Genomic DNA, 27765 nt, shown 5'->3' on the forward strand with positions numbered 1-27765 from the left:
ACGGCCCCCATCTTCCTCACGCACGGTAGGCCAGCCGGCGGCGCTGGGAAGTGGAGACGTTGTTGTCGCTGTTAGTGTTTGTGCGGCGTGGCTTTGTGGGACTGGGACCTTAAAGGTGAGCAACTCCCGGTGGCTAAGGGGAAGAAGTACAAAAGGTTCTGCTTTGAGTGGCAGCGGCGCATTCCATTTCCTTGTTGCCTCACGCCGGTGCGTCCACTCCTCGCCGTCCGCATGTTCCGGGCGAGCGCCGCGTGGGCCGCAGCCCGGGGCGGCGCGCTGGGCTGGGAGCGGAGGGGCACCGGCGTGGGCGAGGGGCAGATCTGGTCTCCGAGAGGAATGCAGGGGCGGGCTTTCCCCGCACGAGGCTGGGGCCCAAGCGAGCCAGTGGTTGCTTTGGAACTGGGCTTTGGCGGGTCCTTTGGACGGAGGCTGTCCGCATCCCTTCGTGTCGTTAAGACTTCCTACCTCCACTGCCTTCTGGAGTCGCGGGGAGCAGACGTTTGGGGCCACTGGTTAAGTTTCTGAGGTGGTTAGAGGTGGTTAATTGCCCGAGGCTTCCTTGGATCCTGTGGGACAAACTGGAGATCGGGGATTGGTGGGGCCGCAGGTGTTCCTCCGGCGTCTCTCTAGGGTTTTTAGTGTCCCTTACTCACTGATGTCAGGGATTCTGCGCGAAGGGAGAAAGTGTAGGGAATATTTCACTTGTGGTTGTACACTCTGGAAAAGCATCACATGAGACGAAGTTCCAAAATTGGGTAGGCCAAAGAAGTCTTGTACGGACCAAACAGTTCTTTTATCTCACCCTTTGCTTTGTAAGGGGCCCTAGATCCTGGTAACGATTTAGGGACGTCGGTTGTGGTCGACAGTGCGTAGGATTGAGTAAGTTTTGTAGTGGGTTGGCACCTATTCCTATTACAAGAGCTTCCAGTGTGCATCCAGGTTACTGCATAGCAATTACAATTTAGGAAGCGATACTTCCAAGAAGTACACCAGTACACCAAAGATGGTTCACTACAGTCAACGAATGGCAGGTTCCCTGATGAGTTCTTACGAATATACTTTTGTAAATGTGGCTAACTGGAAGATTTAATAGAGCACTAGAGGCAAGTGATTTGAAATCCGAAAACTTCGGTTGTGATGCCTAGCAAACCAGTCTCACCACCTTACTTTTTCCTGCAACGCTCATGTCAGGGATGTGAAACAAGAAACTGGCTGTAAGGTTAGCCAGTATATAGGTGAATTAGGAGACAAACCCTCAGCTTAACATGAATTTAGTGTCCCCTTTCATATGTTCCTTAACATACAGCATTTAATCTAACCCTGATGGTTGTATTTGATTTTTTTTTTCATCCTGAAGTTATGCTACTTAATCTTTGCTGATAACAAGGTTTTGGTAAGTCAGTGACTAATTTTAAAAGAAATGCAATCCACAGGAACAAATAAGACTGAGATGCATAGAAATATACTGACAGATGGTGATCTGCTTAAAGCTGGAAATGGTTGGTAAATAGTTGGAGTTTTTTGCTGAATGCTTTCTTTACCAGCTAAGTGAAGATAACTACTTGCTTTGTTATAGAGACACCAGTGATTACTGAAAAGGTTGCGGATTATCTATAGCTTTTCAGTTTTCCATTATGTAGTCTAACATTTTCTTTGTTGAAATTTGAGAATTGAGTAGAAAAATTGAACCTGTGAAATTAAAAATTCTTGATTTTTAAGAAAAGAGTGTAATATTGATAATTTTAAAACATTCTTCTAATCTTGAGTGTTATGTAAAAATAATAATAACCTTTTTATGCCAATTTGGAAAAATTTACAGATAGCCACAATGGCTGAAAATGGTGATAATGAAAAAATGGCTGCTCTTGAGGCCAAAATCTGTCATCAGATTGAGGTATGGTTCTTATGATATTAAACTGCAAAAATGTGCTCTTTGAAAGGATATGTAGAGCCTCAAAACAGATACAGAAGGAACATTTAATTTCACTGTAATAACCCTTTAAACGTTTCATGTAAAGTATTAAATATGTCTTTGATTCTTGTCTTTGATTCTTGAAATTAGATGGACTTAAAATACTATGCAGTTTTGTATTAGTGGAGCCAGTTTATGAAAGCCAACACCTACAAACATTTCAAAAGGTTAACACTATAGACCAGTGTTATCTTTTACCTTTTGGTTTTAATTTCCTGGTCTAAAAACTGAGGATAATAGTGATACTTTTCTCATAAGGTTGTTGGTGAAGATTACATTAGTCAATAAAATGTAAAGCATTCAAAAGAGTTCCTGGTATGTAATAATGCAAAATTTTTTGTAAAGTACCTTCCCTTGTTAAATAACACTTTGTCTGTTTGAAGGTCCTCATAGATTTTTCTGCCCAATTAAGCTGGGTTCTTGGCCATTATCACTTGTAATAGAGTATCTATTTCACAGTCATCTGAGCGTTTTTAGTATTGTATTTTTTTTTTAAAGACTTTATTCAATTTTTTTTAAAGAGAGAGGTCACAAGTAGGCAGAGAGGCAGGCAGAGAGAGAGAGGGAAGCAGGCTCCCTGCTGAGCAGAGAGCCTGATGTGGGGCTTGATCCCAGGACCCTGAGATCATGACCTGAGCCGAAGGCAGAGGCTTAACCCACTGAGCCACCCAGGCACCCCTAGTATTGTATTTAAATGGAAGCTTTACAGTGTCAGTAATGGCTGCATAGGAGATTTTCGCTTAATGTTTTCTGATCTGAGGAACTTCAGATCGTGTTATTTAGTGGTTTTGCAGCTATCAGAACTTATTTTTAAAGTTGCATTTCCTGCCATTTAAAAGGTCCTGTGCTGGGACGCCTGGGTGGCTCAGTTGGTTAAGCAGCTGCCTTCGGCTCAGGTCATGATCCCAGCGTCCTGGGATCGAGTCCCACATCGGGCTCCTTGCTCGGCAGGAAGCCTGCTTCTCCCTCTGCCTCTGCCTGCCTCTCTGTCTGCCTGTGCTCGCTCTCTCTCCCTCTCTCTGACAAATAAATAAAATCTTTAAAAAAAGAAGAAAAAAAAAAAGGTCCTGTGCTACAACTTTTTGTACTAATTTAATTATAATTATGAAGAAAAATTTTTAATTAATTCAGTTTGATATTTAGAACAGTACAAAGCTGTATATAGACAAAGTTAATAATTTCCCTTCCATAATCTGTCACCTCAGATTCTACCTTCCTGAAGTAATCAAAGTCAAAAGCTTGATGAATACACTTTCAGACTTCATGGTCAGTGCTCATACCAACATAATTTTTATTTTCTTCCCTTTCCCCCAATAAACATGGGATGCATTTTTTTATTTTTTATCTTTTTAAGATTTTATTTTTAAGGGTGCCTGGGTGGTTCAGTGGGTTAATCCGCTGCCTTTGGCTCAGGTCATGATCTCCGGGTCGTGGGATCGAGTCTTGCGTTGGGTTCTCTGCTTAGCGGGGAGCCTGCTTCCCTCTCTCTCTCTCTGCCTGCCTCTTTGCCTACGTGAGATCTCTGCCTGTCAAATAAATAAATAAATAAAATCTTTAAAAAACAACAACAAAAAAAGATTTTATTTTTAAGAAAGAGAGCATGGGAGGGGAGAGGTCAGAGGGAAAAGCAGACTCCCTGCCGAGCAGGGAGCCAAATGTGGGACTTGGTCCTGAGACTCCAGGATCATGACCTGAGCCGATGGCAGTTGCTTAACTGAACCACCCATGCGCTCTGAACATGGGATGCATTTTGGGAGAGTAAAGCTTTATGTCATTAGTAATTTACCCAATTCCCTATTTGTTAAGTAGGATATTTCTGATTTTTTTAGCTGCAGTAGTTCCATGATGAATATGTATCTACCTGTATTTTTTTTTTAATATTATTTATTTATTTGACAGAGAGAGATCACAAATAGGCAGAGAGGCAGGCAGAGAGAGAGAGGAGGAAGCAGGCTCCCCGCTGAGCAGGGAGCCCGATGCGGGCCTCGATCCCAGGACCCTGAGATCATAACCTGAGCCGAAGGCAGCGGCCCAACCCACTGACCTGTATTTATTTAGTTTTAAAAATCAGCAAATCATTATTTTTATTGGCATGTTTCCCTACTTTTGCCTTAAGATTAGCTTAACACAGAGAAGTTTAATTCACCATCCAATTTTACATTAGCATTTTCCTCTTCACTTTTTTAATTAAATTTTTAAATATAAATTCAATTAATTAGCATATAGTATATTATTAGTTTCAGAGGTAGAGTTCAGTGATTCATCAGTTGCATATAACACCCTCGTTAATGTCCATCACCCAGTTACCCCATCCCTCCAGCAACCCTCAGTTTGTTTCCTATGGTTAACAGTCTCTTCTGGTTTGTCTCCCTCTCTGATTACATACTGTTTTATTTTTCCCTGTCTTCTCTATGCATCTCTGTTTTGTTTCTTAAATTCCGCATAGGAGTGCAATCATGACCATTGTTTTTCTTTGATTGACTTATTTTGCTTAGCATAATACTTTCTAGTTCCATTCATGATGCAAATGGCAAGATTTCCTTTTTTTGGTGGCTGAGTGGTATTCCATTATATATAATATACCACATCATCTTTATCCATTCATCCTTCGATGGACATTGGGGCTCTTTCCATAGTTTGGCTGTTGTGGACATTGCTGCTATGAACATCCAGGTGCAGATGCCCCTTCAGATCACTACATTTCTGTCTTGAGGGTGAATACCTACTAGCGTTAATTGCTGGGTCAGAGGGTAGCTCTATTTTCAACTTTTTGAGGAACCTCCATACTGTTTTCCAGAGTGGCTGCACCAGCTTGGAATTCCACCAACAGTGTTAAGAGGGTTCCCCTTTCTCCACATCCTTGCCAACATGTTATTTCCTGACTTGTTAATTTTAGCCATTCTAATTGGTATGAGGTGGCAACTCATTGTGGCTTCAATTTGTACTTCCCTGATGCCAAGTGATGTTGAGCACTTTTTCGTGTCTTTTGGCCATTTTTATGTCTTCTTTGGAGAAATGTCTGCTCATGTCTTCTTCTGCCTATTTCTCGACTGGATTGTTTGTTTTTGGGATGTTGAATTTGGTAATTTCTTTTTAGATTTTGGATACTAGCCCTGTATCTGATAAGACATTTGCAAATATCTTCTCCCATTCTATTGATTGTCTTTTGGTTTTGTGGGCTGTTTCCTTTGCTGTGCAGAAGCTTTTTATCTTGATGAAGTCCAGATGGCTTATTTTTGCCTTAATTTCCCTTGCCTTTGGAAACAAGTCTCTTGCTGCAGCCGAACTCACAGAGTTTGCTGCTTGTGTTCTCTAGGATTTTGATGGATTCCTTTCTCACATTTAGGTCATTCATCCATTTTGAGTCTATTTTTGTGTATGGTGTAAGAAAATGGTCCAGTTCCATTCTTCTGCATGAGCTGTCCAATTCATGATGAATATCTTTATATATAAAACTTAGTAAACATGTGTACTGATTTAAGAGAAAATTCCTTAGAAAAAGATGTACCAACTCAAGGGGTATGCATATTATCAAAAACCTTTGATACTGATTGCCAGTTTACATCTCCACCTGCATGATCATTTCTGTGTTCAGGCCAATACTAGGTGTTCTTGTTTTTGGAATTTTTGCCAGTTTGTTAGGTGGAAATGGTATTTCATTGCTTTTTTGCGTTTCTTTGACTAATAATGAAGTTGAACTTTTATATATTTATATTACATTCCTATTTTTAGTAATTTTTTAATGTCCTTTATCCATTTTTCTATTAGGATTTTCAGGGTTTTTTTCCTTCTTCCTTGATTTATAAGAATTGTTAACAAGGGGCACCTGCGTGGTTCAATGAGTTAAGCCTCCTCCACCTTTGGCTCAGGTCATGATCTCAGGGTCCTGGGATTGAGGCCCGCATCAGGCTCTCTGCTTAGCAGGGAGCCTGCTTCCCCCTCTTTCTCTGCCTGCCTCTCTGCCTACTTGTGATCTCTTTATCAAATAAATCAATAAAATCTTAAAAAAAAATGTGGGTGGGATTTTTCATAGTCACATGGCTGGGGATGCTACCAACATTTCTTCTACATTGGGTTGTCTGCTCAGTGGGGAGCCTGCTTCCCCCCCAACCCCCCGCCTGCTTCTCTGCCTACTTGTGATATCTCTCTCTCTCAAATAAATAAGTAAAATCTTAAAAAAAAATTGTTAGCAAACTTCTTTGTTGTCTTTTACTTTGTATGTTACTTTTGGCATTCCAAATAGTCACACCTGAGTCTTTTCATGTATAATTTTTTTGTGTTTTTTGCCTTACTTGCTTTTATACTCAGTGAGTGCCTTTATGCTTAAATTAGATAAACGTTCACCTATTTTTTTAATTTGTAAAAATTAGAGTAATTAATCAGTGTATTCTAGTTCTTTTTATTTAACAGTCTGTTCTTTCCAAACTGGTTTGAAACAAGAGGCTTCTCACATAATAAATTCTTAACTATGTTTTTGTTTTATTTAAGACTTGATGGTCTATTGACATTATCTGCTAATTATGTTGTTTCAGTAATCAATTTTTAGTTTTACTTTTCTGCTAATTTGAATTATAAATGTTTCACTATCATGTACGTAGGAGAAAATGTTTGTTGGTTGTATTTTTTAAAGAGTAGAACATGGTGATGTAATGGCAATTAAAAACTCCAGGATTGGAGTTAGTAAGTTAGTATTGTACAGTGCTCTGAAATATAATGTTATTATCTTGCAGTATTATTTTGGTGACTTCAATTTGCCACGAGACAAATTTTTAAAGGAACAGATCAAACTGGATGAAGGCTGGGTCCCTTTGGAGATAATGATAAAGTTCAATAGGTAAAAACCTTTTTTATTATTATTTTATTTATTATTATTTTTTAAGTTGGCTCCATGCCCAGTATGTAGGCCAATACAGGGCTTGAACTCACAACCCTTATATCGGGACTGGAGCTGAGATCAAGAGTCAGATGCTTAACCAACTGAGCGATAGGGACACCCCAGTAAAAATCTTTATAAAGTCATCTTTAGATTTAAAAAAAAAAAACTTGAGATTTTTCTGTAAACAAGTGCTACCACTAAGTTTTACAATGCTTTTATATATATTTTACAGGTTAAACCGTCTAACAACAGACTTTAATGTGATAGTAGAAGCACTGAGTAAATCAAAGGCTGAACTCATGGAAATAAGTGAAGATAAAACTAAAATCAGAAGATCTCCAAGCAAACCCCTCCCTGAAGTGACTGATGAATATAAGAATGATGTAAAAAACAGATCTGTTTATATTGTAAGTGGGCCTTTAACATGTTTAATTTTATCTTGAGTATCTTACTTAGAAAGAAACAGTAGAATGGATAAGAATAAGGACTCAGGAATCATAGCTTTGCCACTTACTGTGTGTTCTTGGGCAGTGCTCTTAAGCTGTCTAATCTTATCTTCATAAATGGGGATTACTTTGTAGAGCTTTTGTGAGAATCAATGAAAAACCCATATAACATTATACAAAATCTTGGGCATATTTTAAGCACCCACTGCCTATCAGCTTTTTATTTGTCAATGGCTAAACTTGATAGTAATTTTCTTAGCATATGAATTTTTTTTTTAAAGATTTTATTTATTTATTTGACAGAGAGATCACAAGTAGGCAGAGAGGCAGGCAGAGAGAGAGAGAGGAGGAAGCAGGCTCCCTGCTGAGCAGAGAGCCCAATGCGGGACTCAATCCCAGGACCCTGAGATCATGACCTGAGCCGAAGGCATCAGCTTAACCCACTGAGCCACCCAGGCGCCCCGCATATGAATTTTTTAAGTAGATTTTTTCTTTATTCAGGAAAATTTAAAGCGTATAAAGGTAGCTGACTATATAATGTACCATTATCGAACCTCAGCACATGATTGATCTACTTTTATCTCCGCCCCAGGTGGATTATTTTGAAGATTTTATTTATTTATTTGAGAGAAAGAGTGATGAGATAGAGTGAGAAGCAGGGGGAGGGGCAGAGGGAGAGATGATTCCCTGGACCCCAAGGATCATGACCTGAGCCAAAGGTAGATGTCTAACTGAACAAAGTGGATTACTTTGAAGCAAATTCCAATTAAGTCACTTCAATTGCACTAAACATTTAAGAGACAGAGAGAGATAGATATAGATAGATGCATATATCCTGGTTTGGTTTCAAGACAAAATGAATTGGAATTTCTGATAAAATTATTTACCTGAGAAGGCATTTGTACATCTTTCTACTCTTCACAGAAAGGGTTCCCAACTGATGCAACCCTTGATGATATAAAAGAATGGTTAGAAGATAAAGGTCAAGTACTAAATATTCAGATGAGAAGAACATTACACAAAGCATTTAAGGTATGGTCGTAGGATATTAGAATTTTCTGTATGATGTTACAACTTTTTCAAGTTGAAAAATATGTGGGACATTTTTTAAAAGAGTTTTTCCCCCCCTTTTAATAGGGATCAATTTTTGCTGTGTTTGATAGTATTGAATCTGCTAAGAAGTTTGTTGATACCCCTGACCAGAAGTATAAAGACACAGACCTGCTAATACTTTTCAAGTAAGTCTTTATGCGGATGTTTCTTTTGGCCACTTATTTACATGGAATTGACACACTGGGGTACAGAATATGGAATAGCAACCCCTGTAAGGATAGTACTTTTAGTATCCTTGGGCTTTCTTTGATAAACATTTGAAATTTGCCCAGTGGAAATTCCTAGTTCTTTGAGACCATAAGGAAGTGGGTTTTTGGTTTTGTTTAGTTTTTAAAGATTTTATTTATTTATTTGAGAGAGAGAGAGAGAGAGAGAGACACTAAGAGGGAATACAAATACAGGGAGTGGGAGAGGGGGAAGCAGGCATTCCGCTGAGCGGGGAGCCTAATGCAGGGCTCGATCCCAGGACCCTGAGGTCATGACTTGAACTGAAGGCAGATGCTTAACAATTGGGCCACCCAGGTGCCCCAAGGAAGTGTTTTTTTAATACCTTTTCACTGTTAGCAGTTAATAAAGGTTAAGTTTTGTTTTTTTTTTATTTTTATTTTTTTTTTTTTGTTTTACATCTAATATATATAATCAAGCTAGATAGTAAAATTTTGGCATCTGTTATTAGAGAATCAATCCCTGTCCAACGTACAGTCTGTTCTTATTTCTTATAGTTTATATATACCTGTATTCGTTTAGTAGAAAGGATTATTTAATACAGATTTGGACCATATTCTTGAATATGTGTGTGTCAAAAGTTAGAACAAACCAGAGCATTTTTATGATAAAGTTAGGCCATTGTCCCCTACTTTCACATTATGTAATCTTCTAAGTGTCATACACTAAACCTAATGGACTTATAGATGTACTGTGATGAATCTTGTAATTAATGTTAACCTTCAAAAGTATTTTTTAATGTGATTTTCATAATTACTTTTATTCTTCGGTTTTAGAGATTGTAGAAGTTTTTCCTTTTGTGAAAGTAACACTAGAAAATTCTATGAGAAGTTATTTATATAAATCCTGGTTTACTTTTTTTTCCTATACATGAGGTAAAAATCAATGAGATTGGTTATAGACATTAGGTTTCTTTTTGTTCCAAAATTAGATAGTAGTGATGGTTGTGCCATTCTGAGTATCTTAAAAACCATTGAGGTGCACTTTTAAGAGGTGTATATTTTATGACATGTGAAATGTTTTTAGTAAAGCTGTTACTAAATAACTTCCTTGGCATCTTTTGAATTTTTAGGTAATTATGTTGCTAGAAAGTGTAATATTCCTTCCTGTGCTTAAATCATTCAGAGTAATTTGCAGTTTTATTTTTGTTCTCATGAACTCAGCTCCTGTGTTTTGTGTTCTTTAGGGAAGATTATTTTGCAAAAAAAAATGAAGAAAGAAAGCAAAATAAAGTGGAAGCTAAATTACGAGCTAAACAGTAAGTACGTTGAGCCAGTCATTTTAATTCCTTCAAGTTTTAACAGGGATAGAGTTAGTGGTTCTGGGAAGTGGAGCTTGATGATGCATTCTGAAATGAGTAGCAGGCTTTTCTTTTGGTAGTGAAATATTAAGATTTTAAGCTGCCTTGATAATCTGGGGGCACATTGTGTTGCACTCTACCCACAAGAATCAGAAAACCTAATGACTGGTTTTGGTTATTGAGCAGTGTGTGCTCATGATCAAGGTTAACTATCAGATTTAATTTTCTCATACAGTAAATGGAAACATTCTAATTAACATTTCTTTTGTAGAGAGCAAGAAGAAAAACAAAAGTTAGCAGAAAATGCTGAAATGGTAAGTATATATTACTGGTATCTAAAGCTATGTTTCAAATTTATGAGAATAAAAAGCAGGACTTTTTGAAGCAAGTATGTGAGCAGGTCTGAAGTTGTCATTGCACTAAAGTCATAGCCCAGAAGTATTGCCCAAACTCATTACCTATCCAGAGAAATAACTTAGTAACGAGATGTACGTAATAACTAATACATATAGCTTAAGTAAATACTACTTATTGAAGAAATTAAGAAGGTTAAAATCAGAAGCCATCATAGAACAAGGGATGACAAGGGAAAATGCATTAACTGTTAAACTACTTTAAAATAGCATTTTAGTCACCTCGCCGTGATGCGCACGCTGTAGGAAAACTATAAAGATGAACGCTGTGTTTCATAAAGTACTGAAAATTTGAAGTTTTGAAGATACTTGCTAAGTCAGATCACTTCAATTTGGGAGGAGTCAAGATGGCGGAGAAGTAGTAGGCTGAGACTACTTCAGCTAGCAGGAGATCAACTAGATAGCCTATCTAAAGATTGCAAACAAACACCTGCAAATCCATCGGCAAATCGAAGAGAAGAACAGCAATTCTAGAAATAGAAAAACAACCACTTTCTGAAAGGTAGGACTGGCGGAGAAATGAATCCAAAGCGACGGGAAGATAGACCCCGGGGGGAGGGGCCGGCTCCCGGCAAGCGGCGGAGCAACGGAGCACAAAATCAGGACTTTTAAAAGTCTATTCTGCTGAGGGACATCGCCCCAGAGGCTAAACCAGGGCAAAGCCCACGTGGGTTCAGTGTGGCCTCAGATCCCGCAGGGTCACAGAAGGATCGGGGGTGTCTGAGTGTCGCAGAGCTTGCGGGTATTGGAACGGGAAAGCCAGCTACAGAGACAGAGCCAACAGTAAGCTCGCAGCTCGGGGGTACCTTGAACGAGTCGCAGGCTCGGTGAGCTCGGAGTGCAGCCGGAGGTCAGGCAGACGGGAGTAACTGGGTGCTGTTCTCTGAGGGCGCACTGAGGAGTGGGGACCGGGGCTCGCGGCTCCTCCGGGCCAGAGACCAGGAGGCCGCCATTTGTATTCCCGTCCTCCGGAACTCTAAGGAAAGCGTTCAGGGAACAAAAGCTTCTGAAAGCAAACCCGAGCGGATTACGCCGGACCCCTGGTAAGGGTGGTGCAATTCCGCCTGGGGCAAAGACACTTGAGAATCACTACACCAGGCCCCCCCCAGAAGATCAACAAAAAATACAGCCAAGACCAAGTTCGCCTACCAAGGAGTGCGGTTTCAATACCAAGGAGAGCAGCAGAATTCCAGAGGAGGAGATAGCAAAGCACAGAACTCATGGCTTTCTCCCGGTGATTTTTTAGTCTTGCAGTTAAAGTAATTTTTTTTTTCTTTTCATTTTTTTTTTCTTCTTTTGTTAAAAATTTTTTTTTTGAACTTTTAACCTTTTCCTTTTTAACGTTTTTTAACTAGTTTATCTGATACATATTTTTTCTTTTTTATACTTTATTCATTTTCTTTTTTTAATTCCTTTTTTTTTTTTTTTCCCCTTTCTTTTTGAACCTCTTTTTATCCCCTTTCTCCCTCCTGACGATTTGGGATCTCTTCTGATTAGGTTAAAGCATATTTTCCTGGGGTTGTTGTCACCCTTTTAGTATTTTACTTGCTCCTTCATATACTCGTAGCTGGACAAAATGACAAGGCGGAAAAATGCACAACAAAAAAAAGAACAAGAGGCAGTACCGAAGGCTAGGGACCTAATCAATACAGACATTGGTAATATGTCAGATCTAGAGTTCTGAATGACAATTCTCAAGGTTCTAGCCGTGCTCGAAAAAGGCATGGACGATATTAGAGAAACCCTCTTGGGAGATATAAAAGCCCTTTCTGGAATAAAAGAACTAAAATCTAACCAAGTTGAAATCAAAAAAGCTATTAATGAGGGGCAATCAAAAATGGAGGCTCTCACTGCTAGGATAAATGAGGCAGAAGAAAGAATTAGCGATCTAGAAGACCAAATGACAGAGAATAAAGAAGCTGAGCAAAAGAGGGACAAACAGCTACTGGACCACGAGGGGAGAATTGGAGAGATAAGTGACACCATAAGACGAAACAACATTAGAATAATTGGGATTCCAGAAGAAGAAAGAGAGAGGGGAGCAGAAGGTATACTGGAGAGAATTATTGGGGAGAATTTCCCCAATATGGCAAAGGGAACGAGCATCAAAATTCAGGAGGTTCAGAGAACGCCCCTCAAAATCAATAAGAATAGGCCCACACCCCGTCACCTAGTAGTAAAATTTACAAGCCTTAGTGACAAAGAGAAAATCCTGAAAGCAGCCCGGGAAAAGAAATCTGTAACATACAATGGTAAAAATATTAGATTGGCAGCTGACTTATCCACAGAGACCTGGCAGGCCAGAAAGAGCTGGCATGATATTTTTAGAGCAGTAAACGAGAAGAACATGCAGCCAAGAATACTATATCCAGCTAGGCTATCATTGAAAATAGAAGGAGAGATTAAAAGCTTCCAGGACAAACAAAAACTGAAAGATTTTGCAAACACCAAACTAGCTCTACAGGAAATATTGAAAGGGGTCCTCTACGCAAAGAGAGAGCCTACAAGTGGTAGGTCAGAAAGACAGAGACAATATGCAGTTAACAGTCACCTTACAAGCAATATAATGGCACTAAATTCATATCTCTCAGTAGTTACCCTGAATGTTAATGTACTAAATGCCCCAATCAAAAGACACAGGGTATCAGATCGGATAAAAAAACAAAACCCATCTATATGTTGCCTCCAAGAAACTCATTTTAAGCCCGAAGACACCTCCAGATTTAAAATGAGTGGGTGGAAAAGAATTTACCATGCTAATGGACATCAGAAGAAAGCAGGAGTGGCAATCCTTTTATTAGATCAATTAGATTTTAAGCCAAGACTATAATAAGAGATGAGGAAGGACACTATATCATACTCAAAGGGTCTGTCCAACAAGAAGGTCTAACAATTTTAAATGTCTATGCCCCCAACATGGGAGCAGCCAACTGTATAAACCAGTTAATAACAAAATCAAAGAAACACATCAACAATAATACAATAATAGTAGGGGACTTTAACACTCCCCTCACTGAAATGGACAGATCATCCAAGCAAAAGATCAACAAGGAAATAAAGGCCTTAAACGACACACTGGACCAGATGGACATCACAGATATATTCAGAACATTTCATCCCAAAGCAACAGAATATACATTTTTCTCTAGTGCACATGGAACATTCTCCAGAATAGATCACATCCTCGGTCCTAAATCAGGACTCAACCGGTATCAAAAGATTGGGATCATTCCCCATATTTTCAGACCACAATGCTCTGAAGCTAGAACTCAACCACAAGAGGAAGTTTGGAAAGAACCCAAATACATGGAGACTAAACAACATCCTTCTAAAGAATGAATGGGTCAACCGGGAAATTAAAGAAGAATTGAAAAAAATCATGGAAACAAATGATAATGAAAACAGAATGGTTCAGAATCTGTGGGACACAACAAAGGCAGTCCTGAGAGGAAAATATAGAGCGGTACAAGCCTTTCTCAAGAAACAAGAAAGGTCTCAGGTTTATAACCTAACCCTACACCTAAAGGAGCAGGAGAAAGAACAAGAAAGAAACCCTAAGCCCAGCAGGAGAAGAGAAATCATAAAGATCAGAGCAGAAATCAATGAAATAGAAACCAAAAAAACAATAGAACAAATCAACGAAACTAGGAGCTGGTTCTTTGAAAGAATTAATAAAATTGATAAACCCCTGGCCAGACTTATCAAAAAGAAAAGAGAAAGAACCCAAATAAATAAAATCATGAATGAAAGAGGAGAGATCACAACTAACACCAAAGAAATACAAACTATTATAAGAACATACTATGAGCAACTCTACGCCAACAAATTTGACAATCTGGAAGAAATGGATGCATTCCTAGAAACATATAAACTACCACAACTGAGCCAGGAAGAAATAGAAAGCCTGAACAGACCCATAACCAGTAAGGAGATTGAAACCGTCATTAAAAATCTCCAAATAAACAAAAGCCCAGGGCAAGACGGCTTCCCAGTGGAATTCTACCAAACATTTAAAGAAGAACTAATTCCTATTCTCCTGAAACTGTTTCAAAAAATAGAAATGGAAGGAAAACTTCCAAACTCATTTTATGAGGCCAACATCACCTTGATCCCAAAACCAGACAAGGATCCCATCAAAAAAGAGAGCTATAGACCAATATCCTTGATGAACACAGATGCGAAAATTCTCACCAAAATACTAGCCAATAGAATTCAACAGTACATTAAAAGGATTATTCACCACGACCAAGTGGGATTTATTCCAGGGCTGCAAGTTTGGTTCAACATCGGCAAAGCAGTCAATGTGATACAACACATCAATAAAAGAAAGAACAAGAACCATATGATACTCTTGATAGATGCTGAAAAAGCATTTGACAAAGTACAGCATCCCTTCCTGATCAAAACTCTGAAAAGTGTAGGGATAGAGGGCACATACCTCAATATCATCAAAGCCATCTATGAAAAACCCACCGCAGGGACACCTGGGTGGCTCAGTTGGTTAAGCAGCTGCCTTCGGCTCAGGTCATGATCCCAGCGTCCTGGGATCGAGTCCCACATCGGGCTCTTTGCTCGGCAGGGAGCCTGCTTCTCCCTCTGCCTCTGCCTGCCTCTCTGTCTGCCTGTGCTTGCTCTCTCACCCTCTCTCTCTAAAAAAAAAAAAAGAAGAAAAAAGAAAAACCCACCGCAAATATTCTCAATGGAGAAGAAATGAAAGCTTTTCCGCTAAGGTCAGGAACATGGCAGGTATGTCCATTATCACTACTGCTATTCAACACAGTACTAGAAGTCCTAGCCTCAGCAATCAGACAACAAAAGGAAATTAAAGGCATCCAAATCGGCAAAGAAGAAGTCAAACTATCACTCTTTGCAGATGATATGATACTATTTGTGGAAAACCCAAAAGACTCCCCTCCAAAACTGCTAGAACTTGTACAGGAATTCAGTAAAGTGTCAGGATATAAAATCAATGCACAGAAATCAGTTGCATTTCTCTACACCAACAACAAGACAGAAGAAAGAGAAATTAAGGAGTCCATCCCATTTACAATTGCACCCCAAACCATAAGATACCTAGGAATAAACCCAACCAAAGAGGCACAGAATCTATACTCAGAAAACTATAAAGTACTCATGAAAGAAATTGAGGAAGACACAAAGAAATGGAAAAATGTTCCATGCTCCTGGATTGGAAGAATAAATATTGTGAAAATGTCTATGCTACCTAAAGCAATCTACACATTTAATGCAATCTCTATCAAAGTACCATCCATCTTTTTCAAAGAAATGGAACAAATAATCCTAAAATTTATATGGAACCAGAAAAGACCTTGAATAGCCACAGGAATACTGAAAAAGAAAGCCAAAGTTGGTGGCATCACAATTCCGGACTTCAAGCTCTATTACAAAGCTGTCATCATCAAGACAGCATGATATTGGCACAAAAACAGACACATAGATCAATGGAACAGAATAGAGAGCCCAGAAATAGACCCTCAACTCTATGGTCAACTAATCTTCCACAAAGCAGGAAAGAATGTCCAATGGAAAAAAGACAGACTCATCAATAAATGGTGTTGGGAAAATTGGACAGCCACATGCAGAAAAATGAAATTGGACCATTTCCTTATACCACACACAAAAATAGACTCAAAATGGATGAAGGACCTCAATGTGAGAAAGGAATCCATCAAAATCCTTGAGGAAAACACAGGCAGCAACCTCTTCGATCTCAGCCGCAGAAACATCTTCCTAGGAACATTGCCAAAGGCAAGGGAAGCAAGGGCAAAAATGAACTATTGGGATTTCATCAAGATCAAAAGCTTTTGCACAGCAAAGGAAACAGTTAACAAAACCAAAAGACAACTGACAGAATGGGAGAAGATATTTGCAAACAACATACCAGATAAAGGACTAGTGTCCAAAATCTATAATGAACTTAGCAAACTCAACACCCAAAGAACAAACAATCCAATCAAGAAATGGGCAGAGGACATGAACAGACATTTCTGCAAAGAAGACATCCAGATGGCCAACAGACACATGAAAAAGTGCTCCATATCACTCGGCATCAGGGAAATACAAATCAAAACCACAATGAGATATCACCTCACACCAGTCAGAATGGCTAAAATCAACAAGTCAGGAAATGACACATGCTGGCGAGGATGCGGAGAAAGGGGAACCCTCCTACACTGTTGGTGGGAATGCAAGCTGGTGCAACCACTCTGGAAAACAGCATGGAGGTTCCTCAAAATGTTGAAAATAGAACTGCCCTATGACCCATCAATTGCACTACTGGGTATTTACCCTAAAGATACAAACGTAGTGATCCAAAGGGGCACGTGCACCCGAATGTTTATAGCAGCAATGTCCACAATAGCCAAACTATGGAAAGAACCTAGATGTCCATCAACAGATGAATGGATCAAGAAGATGTGGTATATATACACAATGGAATACTATGCAGCCATCAAAAGAAATGAAATCTTGCCATTTGCAACAACATGGATGGAACTAGAGCCTATCATGCTTAGTGAAATAAGCAGAGAAAGACAACTATCATATGATCTCCCTGATATGAGGAAGTGGTGATACAACATGGGGGCTTAAGTGGGTAGGAAAAGAAGAAATGAAACAATATGGGATTGGGAGGGAGACAAACCATAAGTGACTCTTAATCTCACAAAACAAACTGAGGGTTGCTGGGGGGAGGGGGGTGGGAGAAAGGGGGTGGGGGTATGGGCATTGGGGAGGGTATGTGCTTTGGTGAGTGCTGTGAAGTGTGTAAACCTGGCGATTCACAGACCTGTACCCCTGGGGATAAAAATATATGTCTATAAAAAATAAAAAAATTATTAAAAAAAACAAAATAGCATTTTAGATTCTAGCTTTTTGCATGTATTAGGTATAGAGTGGTGTAAGCCATTTCTGGTTTTTTTGGTTGTTTTTAAGAAACTTTTTTTCTTGCTTTGTATGTTTTTATAGAAATCTCTAGAAGAAAAGATTGGCTGCTTGCTGAAATTTTCAGGAGACTTAGATGATCAGACCTGTAGAGAAGATTTGCACATCCTTTTCTCAAGTCATGGTGAAATAAAATGGATAGACTTTGTGAGAGGAGCAAAAGAGGTTTGGAAACATTCATATGCTTTTTAGCAATGTTTAAAACTCCAAAGAAACTTAACTTTAGAAGACAGCATTAGTAGAAACAAAGCAATTTTTTTTTTTATTAATGTGTTTATGAAGTAGTTTCTACTTGGTCATTTCCTTTCCATTTTATTATTGCCATCACTGTATGTAAATGTCTGATATTTTCTGAATTATGCTATGAATAACTGTTGGTATTTGTGACTGTAAGTTTTGTGATCGCTTTCTGAAGTTCAGTTATAATTCATTGAAATTGATAATTGCAGAGAAGATTTGCAGGGTAGGAAAAGTTTTTGAGTGAAGGAATTAACTATGGAACTATAAAAAACCTGAAGGGTGTGGCTTTTATTGTCTGTCTTTGGTATGGGGGATAATTTTTATTTTAAATTTACTTATTTTTAATAAGATTTTTAAAAATTTTTAAATTTTTTATTTCTTTTCAGTGTAACAGTATTCATTGTTTTTGCACTGCACCTAGTGCTCCATGCAATCCGTGCCCTCTCTAATACCCACCACCTGGTTCCCCCAATCTCCCCCCACCCTTCAAAACCCTCAGGTTGTTTTTCAGAGTCCATAGTCTCTCATGGTTCACTTTTCCTTCCAATTTCCCTCAACTCCCTTCTCTCCATCTGCCCTTGTCCTCCATGCTATTTGTTATGCTCCACAAATAAGTGAAACCATATGATAATTGACTCTTTCTGCTTGACTTATTTCAGGGGATAATTCTTTTTAAAGAAAAAGCTAAGGAAGCACTGGATAAAGCCAAAGATGCAAATAATGGTAACCTACAATTAAGGAACAAAGAAGTGACGTGGGAAGTACTAGAAGGAGATGTGGAAAAGGAAGCACTGAAAAAAATCATAGAAGATCAACAAGAATCTCTAAACAAATGGAAATCAAAAGGTCATTAGTTCTGATTTGTCTTTGACCATTAGTTATTTTAACTCATTTGCTTGTTCAGAGGCAGTGACAAGAGATTTAAAACATTTCTCATGGATTTCTCAATCATGTCTCTATAGGTCGCAGATTTAAAGGAAAAGGAAAAGGAAATAAAGCTGCCCAGACTGGGTCTGCTAAAGGAAAAGTACAGTTTCAGGGCAAGAAAACGAAATTTGATAGCGATGATGAACATGATCAAAATGGTGCATCTGGTAAGTTTTTCTAAGTCCTTTGGTACTTTCATGAGAAATTATATGGGAAAGAACAGCAGTATGGTTTTTCACCTTTTGTATAAGTGATATTCTTGGACTGTGATTTACACAAGTTCTACCATTTTATAAGTGGGAAACAGATATTTGGAAGGTTAAGTTTAGACAGCAGAAGATCTATACTAGGAAAACCCTTCTCATTGGTGTTGGGAAATTGTTGCTTTTTAAAATATATATATATATTAGAAAAAGAGAGGGAGCATAAGTGGGGGGATGGGCAGAGGCAGAGGGAGCAGCAGATTTCCCACTGAGCAGGGAGCCTAGGATCATGACCTGAGCCTAAGGCAGATAGTTTAAAGCAACTGAGCCACCCAGGCGCCCCAGGAAGTTGTTGCTTTTTTTTAAGTTGTTGTTTTTTAAACAATTATTTTTGTTCTTTTGCTCAATATTAAAAGAGCAATGCTTATATAGTGAACTTGACAAAAATTCTGTTATTGTATAGGACCAGTAAAAAGAGCAAGAGAAGAAACAGACAATGAAGAACCTACACCAAAACAACAGAAAACAGAAAATGGTGCTGGAGACCAGTAGTTTAGTAAAACATTTTTTTATTCATCTTAATTAGGTTTTAAGCTGCTTTTGTCTTTAGAGGCTTTTAAAAAGAAAACCGAATTAGATCCACTTCAATATCCACCTGTAAGAAAGGAAAATTTTTTGTTTTTAACTTGTCTTTTTGTTACCCAAATGAAGATTTTTTTTTAATGTATAGTTCTGTTTGTGTTATTTCAAATGATTCAAATATCAAAAGACTTCCACTAAATTGCCTTTGTAATATGACAATGTATTAGTACAAACTAATAAAATATGTACTATATAAAAAAGAGCAAAAAATTAGTTTTTTATTTTTGTGTGTAAAGCATTTGAGAAAGAATATCTTAAAGTAGAATATTGGCTGTTATCCCATTGATAGTTATTCTGTCTCTTATGCTAGCTTCCTGTATTTACTCAGGCAACTTGATAACATTGGAAATAATTACTTATTGAAAAGTTCTTCAGTACTGAATGTAGATAAGCCAGATTCAAGAAACTTACTGATTTCTTTTTATGAAATTTGTATGATGCTGGCAGGTCATATCGCAGCTCTATAAAACAAAAGCCATCTAAGAATAAAATTTCACTTGCTGTCCCTGACATACATACAGACATATGTAAATTAAAATAAAATTAAGGAAGTACTTAACCCTGGTAAGCAGAACACTTCAGACCTGTCACTTTAACTTCCCAAAGACTGAGACCTGATACATTCCCAAGATTAGCCATGGCTAACTAAGGTTGGCATTTCTGCTATTTTGGTCATTTATGCCAAAATTTGAGGTTATGGGGAAGAATTTGAAAGGATAAAAACTGGACAGAAGATGATGGTATCTTTCTAATTTCCTAATAATCTATAGCTAGCAATCATAACAATCATGCTTATTTTTAAAATTTCTTGTCCAGATTTTAATATGGGTAGTAAGTAGCTAATTATTTTTCTATTAAGCTCTCAAGTGAAAATACAATTTTCTTATTCTAAGAATTAATGTAGGTTCTCCAAATTTACTCATCAGTTTTAGAGGGATGGCAGTAGACTGCCTGACCTTCATATTTTGCAACACAAATTCTCCGTAGGTTACAGCTTTCAAATTTTCATGTGTAATCAAATAACCTTCAATAAATCTTAAAATGTGTATTATAATTCAGTAAGTCTGGCTGGAGCTAAAAAGGCAAGTCTCAACTCCCAAGGGATGTGAATAATGTTGGTCTGAGGATCACATTTGGAATAGCAAGGTACTGGCTTGGTATATTTGGAGTTGTTCTAAGGTGTTCCAAGTTGAATATTACAATACCTTAAACTACGTTAGGAATGACAATACTGGGTAAATAGGAGGACTGACAGACTTTTCCACAGTACATTACTAATTATGAATAGGACTAGTTACATGGTTACTACCACAGTGGTAATCCTAGTCAGCTTATTATCAAGTAAAGAATATTTTCCCCCTTATTGTATTTATTTCAGCCTTCAGAATTATTTGGATTTTCATTAGTTTCTAGTTATATGTTTATCCCATTCTGGTGTTTGTGAATATTACCCAATTTGCTAATAAAAATGTATCATACGTTTACTAACAGTGTGGATGATTATACTCTATCCCCCACTAAAAGAAAACAGCTTCATGTTCTCTGACTCCAGGGACAATTAGAAAATTGAAATGGAAAGGTAATCAGGCATGATCTGTTGGTATTTTCCACGAGTGGATTTCAAACAGGTCTGACCCACTCCAAGCCCAAGCTCTTTTATCACTATGATGCTAAACAACTGTTCTCTCATCGTCTGGAGTGACCAAATAGTTGGGCACTATTAGGAATTTTCAGCAAAATGCATAAATTGGGACAGTCTTAGGCAAACACTGATACCCTCTCTTTACTTCATTTCCAACCCATTACCAACCCCTCACATTTTGTCAAACTAAAAATGTGTTTTTGTTTTTTAAGATTTTATTTATTTGAGAGCGAGCGAGCACACAAGCTGGGGGGAGAGGGAGCAGATTCCCCCTGAGCAGGGAGCCCCACCTGAGGCTGGATTCTAAGACCCTGGGATCACGACCTGAGCCAAAGGCAGCTGTTAAACTGACTGAGTCACCCAGGTGCCCCCGAAAACATGTTCTACAGCACCTTTTCTTGGCACCTAAAACTCTGGTTGGGCTAATGAATTATTGACCTTAAGTAATTAGGGTTTAGATGTATTTTGTGAGAAACAAAAAATTGTCTTACCTGCAATAATATCTATCTTGATTTTCCATTCTGTAGCTTTCTTTTGAATATGCTGAAGATAACAACATATTAATGAGAACTGATTTTTTTTAAATAATTGAGAATTACTTTTTTGCTAATATTCATATTAAATTTTTAAGCTTTTAAAAATTCATTAGAATTTAGACTCTTAAAAATGTTTCAGCTGTATTGGTAGTACTGTGAAATTAAGAAACCAAACCATTACCAATTATAAGAGTATAGATGAGTATAGTATAGGTGATGAAGCTGAATTCAAATACCTTGACCGAGATAACACAGGGAAGTGGTAGTCTGGATTTCAACCTAAGCAGTCTGGCTCTATAGTCTTGTGTCCTTAATCACTGTTGTGCTGACAAAAAATATACCCAATTTTCTGGAATAAATCTTCTATACCCCCATATGTTATATTGCTGGCAAGAATAATGGAAAAGGGAGGTTCTGAACTCAGATCAGTTTAGCTTCAGTTCTTAAAATTAGGTCTTACTGCTTCCTTTAACGCACACAAAGCCACAAAGGGACAATGAGACTAACAGTTAGGCAAACTAGGACATACTGTAATCTTAGCTATACCACACTTCTCTACTGAACTATAGTCTCTCCTGGTAACGGTTCCTGCCTGAGCAAATCTTTGGCAAAAAAAGTTATATAGGCTGGAAGAAAACAAATCACAAATGTTAGCTAAAGGGAAAATTGTTTCTAAGTGCCATGATGTTTAAAAAGTTCAGGAGAAAGAGATACCCCGGTAATTAGTATTCAAAGCAAATCCTTAAAACACTATCTTGAATTTTGAAGCAGCAACATCATGATGATTTGAACTTACATCTCTAGTGGAGGATTTGTGTAAAGAGTATACTGCTGTTCTTGCCATTTCCAAAGCAGTCTTCAGAAATGCCATATCTGTCCCTGTTAAGAGTAGAAAAAACTCATTTAATTTATATACCTGTTACCAAAACAAAAGATTAAAAGAATACCATGTATTTAAAAACTTTTTTCCCAAATTCCAAAATAGACACTTCAGATTCTTCTGCAAAAAGACAAGATACAAAAAAGTAAAATATAGGAGTGCCTAGGTGGCTTAATCAGTTAAGCATCTGCCTTGGCCTCAGGTCATTGAATTGGGCTCCCTGCTCAGCCAGGAACCTGCTTCTCCCTCTCTCTCTGCCTCTGCCCTCCCTCCCCCAGCTCATGATCTATCTCAAATAAATAATTTTTTTTAAAGTAAAATATATATCTTTTAAGGTTGATAGAATAAAATCAGAATTATACTATCTTCTTTAAATAAGACTAAAGTAAAAGTTTTAATGTTCCAAATTAACAACTCAAGGGAGAAGAGAAAACAGGTACAGCAGTAATCAGAATCAGGCAGGGGCTGGAGGGAGAACTCTTTATTCATGGCTTCTTGGTGCCTGGGTGGCTTAGTCAGTTAAGTGTCTGCCTTTGGCTCAGTTCATGATCCCTGGGTCTTAGGGCTTGATGATCCCTGGGTCTTAGGGCTTGAGCAGGGAGTCTGTCTCTTCCTCTGCCCCTCCCCCGCCCCCTCTCAAATAAATAAATAAAATCTTAAAAAAGTAAACTTCACATCTTTTCTTCTCACAGGCTTTCTATCCTCCTTGCCTACAATACACAGGATAAATAGCCACAGTCAGTCACTGTTACTCATGATCATATGTTGAAACTCTTGGTGTGTTAAGGCATTAAAATGAGGTTCTAAAAGTATAAAATCCTTTACAGAATTATAAGGGTTAGGTAAGTCATTCTTGAAAGCAAAGTATAAATAGTAAATTAATTTAAAAAACTATTTACTCAACTGTCCTTGTTAAGAGTGGAAAAACAAAGATTGAAAAATTCAATTTCCTAGACATACATTAAACAAACTGAAATTATTAAAATTACACAGGTAAGAGATGGTTTATTTAATGAACAGTGACAAAATCATTTAACCCAAACAATAAGAAAATAACTTTAAAACTTGCTTTTCTATACATGTATCAGTACACTTGAGTATTTTTACTAACCTTTATTATTTTTGGTCCCAAAAGGAGGATTCATAATTACTGTATCAAATGACTTGGACATTCTGTTAGATAATGAGCACACATCACATTGAACCATGTCAACATTTGTTAACTCAAACTCCTCCACATTTCTATTAAATATTTCCAACGCATCTTCATCTATGTCAAATCCAACACACAACCTATAAATACAGAGCACACATAAAAAATGACTATTTATAGCTCCCAAAACAATAACAAAATCAAACCATATTTTGTTTTTTGTTTTACCGTTCTGCTCATTCAAAATGTACTCAGTATCATATTCTTGCTCCCCTCATCTCATACTGTAGATTCCCATAAATCTAATTTAGTTAATCCTATTAATGTTTCTTATTCAGACCACCCTATACCCAAACCTTACATATAGGATCACCTACCCCGCTCCTAACATTGCAGTTCCGATGCTAAGAACGCCACAACCACATCCTAGATCTGCAACCACTTTATTTTCAATGTCATCATATGTATTATGGATTGTATAGAGCATACATGCTAAAAGATCAAAAAACATATTAGGGAAAAAGAGTAAGTTGATGACCAAAATCCAATTCATGTAAATGACTAATGCAATTTCTTGTCTTGCATTATTCCTCCCCCAAATGGTGTTCCAAATTATTTTTAAAAAAATGAGGTATAATATCTTGTTATGTAGTAAGAGGCACCACAAGAACAATAACACACACCAACGGTTCCCAAAAACTACTCTGGTGACAATGCGAAGAATGACAAAATTCTGAAATAAAATGAGAAAAATAAGGCTAGAATGTTTTTTCCTCAGCCTGTTCAAAACATTGCCCCTCCCCCCATATATCAGTTCTTTCTTTGATGTTGAAATATTTTTGCAAGGATGGTGAGAATAAACAGGTTTTAAAAATATCTTTTCTTGTCAAAATATAAACTTGGCAACCCTGTATCAGTCTCCCAAAACTGTTTTGAAATCTGTTAAGTCTGGAGATCACCAATACTGAATAAGCATTAACATTAAAATGGTCCAGAACTTTTTGACAAGTTTGTCACCAGAACACAGGTACCCTAAGTGCAAGCTAGAATGAGAAAAGTCCTATATCCACAATACAGCCTTTAGACACATAAATTCATAAACTAATGAGAAGTGAGGGGTAGAGCAGGAACTGCTGAGATCAGAAAGGGTTCTTCCAAATACACAAAGGTCTGGGATATATACTAAAGGTTAAGCATGAATAAAACTACTGATCTCTCCCTGTGGATATGTGAACCAGCAAGAACTACTGGCCAACATGATGCCTTAGCACTAGAGGTTTTATCAAAAACACAACTGGGGTGCTTGCTGGCTCAGCTGGTGAAGCATGCAACTCTCCATCTCAAGATATAAGTTCAGGCCCCACATTGGGTGTAGAGATTACTTAAAAATAAAATCTTTTTTTTTTTTTTTAAGATTTTATTTATTTGACAGACAGAGATCACAAGTAGGCAGAGAGGCAGGCAGAAAGAGAGAGGAGGAAGCAGGCTCTCCGCGGAGCAGATAGCCTGATGCAGGGCTCGATCCCAGAACCCTGGGATAATGACTTGAGCCAAAGGCAGAGGCTTTAACCCACTGAGCCACCCAGGTACCCCCTAAAAATAAAATCTTAAAAGAAAAATTCACACAGTTATAGGGATATCTCAGTCTGACTGCTATCCCAATTACTGCTGCAAGTGTTAGTGACTTTGATGCTGGCATCTCAAAGAATTAGCACGTCCACATGCATGTTATACCCTGGGTATGAACAAAGGATTTTTTAAAACAGACTTCACTAAGAAACCCTACAGTCAGAATACACTAAAGAAATCATCTAAATTGAGAAAACAGGTCTTAACCCAGACACAGTTTTGTGCCAATTTTTGGTTGGAATTATGACAATATGTTGGTGGTATATACTTGTTGCAGGTATATACTTTCATTGGCTGCTTAGAAACAGAACTAATGTTGAAGCTGGAAGGGATTCCCAAATTAATTTTCCCAAGACTCCTCAATGAATTTGACAATGTTTATTAAATATGGTTTTTCCTTTGTTGTCTGCTGTACTCCCAGTATCAATCTCTTGGATCAAGCAACACTGATGACTCTCGGATCATTAAAAACCAAAACACAGCCTCATTTTATAGCACCTATTCTGGATTTGTTAAACACAGTCCTTCGGCTACCAACTCTAGTACTCATTCTAGGGCAAGTATAACACAGGAATCCTTGCATTTGCAATTCATTGCAATAGAAAATTGATCTTTACTTTGCAAACGTGTCCTGAGCTCTGAACTAGCAGCAGGAGCTCTTCTAGACAAGGAATTGTGTGAACATGACTGACAAGTTCTTTACCCTCAAGGAGTTTATAGTGTAGAGAAACAAACACACTAAAGTGATGTCTTACAGTATTAAGAGGTATGCAGAAAACCAAGCAGTGAAACAATAAAATGGTTTTTGGCGGGGCCGGGGGCGGGGGGGGGGCGGTGTTGCTGGGTTTAGCTGCATGTCAAGAAGTCCTCTCTAGGGGCGCCTGGGTGGCTCAGTGAGTTAAAACCTCTGCCTTCGGCTCAGGTCATGATCCCAGGGTCCTGGGATTGAGCCCCGCATCCGGCTCCCTGCTCAGCAGGGAGACTGCTTCCTCCTCTGCCTCTCTGCCTAGTTGTGATCTCTGTCTGTCAAATAAATAAAATCTTTAAAAAAAAAAAAAAAGAAGAAGAAGTCCTCTCTAACGTGATATGTAATCTCAGGGCAGAATTCCTCTAGACGTTCTTTGTATTCAAATAACTGTTTCATTTTCATCATGGAGTAAGCAGATAGGCCTAACCCGGGAAGCAAAGACATGGTCACCAGCCGCCCTACCTGCAATATGCGGCCTGGTGGGATACTGTTCTAGAAGTAGCTTGGGCTTTTCGAATCCATCCACTTGTTGCAGACGACTTTCTAGTTCCTTAAGCCTTAATTTCTTCATTTTTTTAAAAAAGTGTGAATTCGCAGGATTTAACAACACTGAATCTGCAGAGAAACCCATTTAACCTGCAACTCCCCGCATTGCTCCCCGACTCCACCCCTACCTACTCCCCACCCCACCCCACCCCTTTTCCAGCACCACTGGCTGGGGCCGGCCTGGGGAGGCAGGGAGCGAAGGGCACACCTAGCCCAGCTCTTCCTGCTTTCCATCCAGCTCCAGCGGCGGGCGGAGTCTCCGGCCAGCCTCCGACCCGCCTCCAGGATATACCGCGCTGGTCTCGGGCTTCTCAGAGACCCGCAGCGGCCGCGGCCAGCCCCGGAGTCGACCCACGATTCCTCCAGCGGCGTCCCGGCACTTCAGCAGACCTCGCGCTGGGACCAGGGCCGGAAGCGCTGCCACGCATGCGCGCCCGTGTCCGCGGCCCTGCAGCCGCCGGCGGAGTCGCAAGGGCGGCCCCGCGCACAGGTTCCGCCGACGACCGCGGAGCCTCATCCTCCGCTCTCCCGGCCGGGTCCGCAGGACCGGTAGACCCCTTCCTTCTTGAAGCTACGGAACCGGCCCCCACCGCCTGGCACGGGCCCAAACCCTCTCGCTTTCTTGAGTACCCACAGGCCCTCAAAGGATAGGGGAAGAAAGAAGGTGAAAGCCAGGGTAAAAGTCACGGTCACTTGGTGTTAATGCTTGGTGTGGCCCTTTGACTCCGATCTCACGAGGCCCCTCTCAAAAAGTAACAGTCGCCACTCACCCTTCCCTCCTTGGCCATTCCCGTGCGCTACTTTGTTTCACATTCGTTTTCCTCTTTTTAGGTCACCTGTGTCACTTACCTCAGCACTCACAGGGTGGTGATGTCAGAGAAGCCTAGAGTTTAGATGAAGGACTAGGGTGCATCAAATGCTGCAAAGAGCTCGGCTTTCATAGAGTAGAAGCAGAAACCAGGTGGGAGTAGGCTAGGAAATAAATGGAAGTTTAGGAATTAGAGTAAATGTGAGCAATTCTTAAGAACCTGGTTGTGAAGAGAAGTGAGAATGGCTGCTGCTAGGTGAGGTTGGGGGAAGTTTGTTTTGTTTTTTAATGGCAGCAGGAGGTAGGAAGACACCTCAATTCAAACAAGAGAACTCTAACAGGAAGGCAGGCGTTTAGAATATAAGAAGGAGAGGGGCGCCTGGTGGTTCAGTCTCTTAGGCGTGGCACTGTTGGTTTCTGCCCAGGTCATGGTTTCAGGGCGGTGAGATGCAGCCCCAAGAAGGCTCAGAGCTCAGCCCCCTTGGGCTGTAGTCCGTCTCTCC

At 39.0% G+C, this 27765-nt stretch overlaps 2 protein-coding genes across 5 annotated transcripts; one reads left to right on the forward strand and one right to left on the reverse strand.

The window, feature by feature from the left end:
- SSB (small RNA binding exonuclease protection factor La) lies at positions 1–20804 on the forward strand. The gene is made up of 12 exons (XM_044242299.1): positions 1–115; positions 1820–1894; positions 6703–6806; positions 7081–7255; positions 8219–8326; positions 8432–8532; positions 9819–9890; positions 10204–10246; positions 17333–17473; positions 18208–18394; positions 18511–18642; positions 19142–20804. The coding sequence occupies exons 2-12, from the start codon at positions 1829–1831 to the stop codon at positions 19228–19230; spliced, it is 1218 nt and encodes a 405-aa protein (XP_044098234.1). The 5' UTR covers positions 1–115; positions 1820–1828; the 3' UTR covers positions 19231–20804.
- Positions 19231–26864, reverse strand: METTL5 (methyltransferase 5, N6-adenosine). 4 transcript variants are annotated; one of them, XM_044242301.1, is made up of 8 exons: positions 26747–26864; positions 26371–26523; positions 23909–24023; positions 23490–23671; positions 22295–22377; positions 21454–21505; positions 19732–19781; positions 19231–19333 (listed from the first exon to the last, which is right to left on the reverse strand). In XM_044242301.1, exons 2-8 carry the CDS (start codon positions 26477–26479, stop codon positions 19295–19297), a joined length of 630 nt encoding a protein of 209 aa, XP_044098236.1. In that variant the 5' UTR covers positions 26480–26523; positions 26747–26864; the 3' UTR covers positions 19231–19294. The 4 variants fall into 4 exon arrangements, with proteins under 4 accessions (XP_044098236.1, XP_044098237.1, XP_044098235.1 ...); XM_044242302.1 differs by having other exon boundaries at positions 26371–26473; positions 26663–26864; XM_044242300.1 differs by having other exon boundaries at positions 26663–26864.
- Positions 26865–27765: the final 901 nt, after the last annotated feature.

This window comes from Neovison vison, chromosome 3, assembly GCF_020171115.1.
Source record: "Neovison vison isolate M4711 chromosome 3, ASM_NN_V1, whole genome shotgun sequence".
NCBI lineage: Eukaryota > Metazoa > Chordata > Mammalia > Carnivora > Mustelidae > Neogale > Neogale vison.

Excerpts from the sequence above, each read along its gene's own strand:
- METTL5 (XM_044242301.1), bottom strand. The coding sequence starts at position 26,479 with ATGAAGAAATTAAGGCTTAAGGAACTAGAAAGTCGTCTGCAACAAGTG. Across the intron at positions 23,672-23,908 it reads ACTGCAATGTTAGGAGCGGG|GTTGTGTGTTGGATTTGACA; the intron begins GTAGGTGATCCT and ends CTGTATTTATAG. Across the intron at positions 19,334-19,731 it reads AATTTCATAAAAAGAAATCA|GTGGATATTGAAGTGGATCT; the intron begins GTAAGTTTCTTG and ends CCTTTCTTACAG.
- SSB (XM_044242299.1), top strand. The coding sequence starts at position 1,829 with ATGGCTGAAAATGGTGATAATGAAAAAATGGCTGCTCTTGAGGCCAAA. Across the intron at positions 6,807-7,080 it reads ATAATGATAAAGTTCAATAG|GTTAAACCGTCTAACAACAG; the intron begins GTAAAAACCTTT and ends TATATTTTACAG. Across the intron at positions 8,327-8,431 it reads CATTACACAAAGCATTTAAG|GGATCAATTTTTGCTGTGTT; the intron begins GTATGGTCGTAG and ends CCCTTTTAATAG.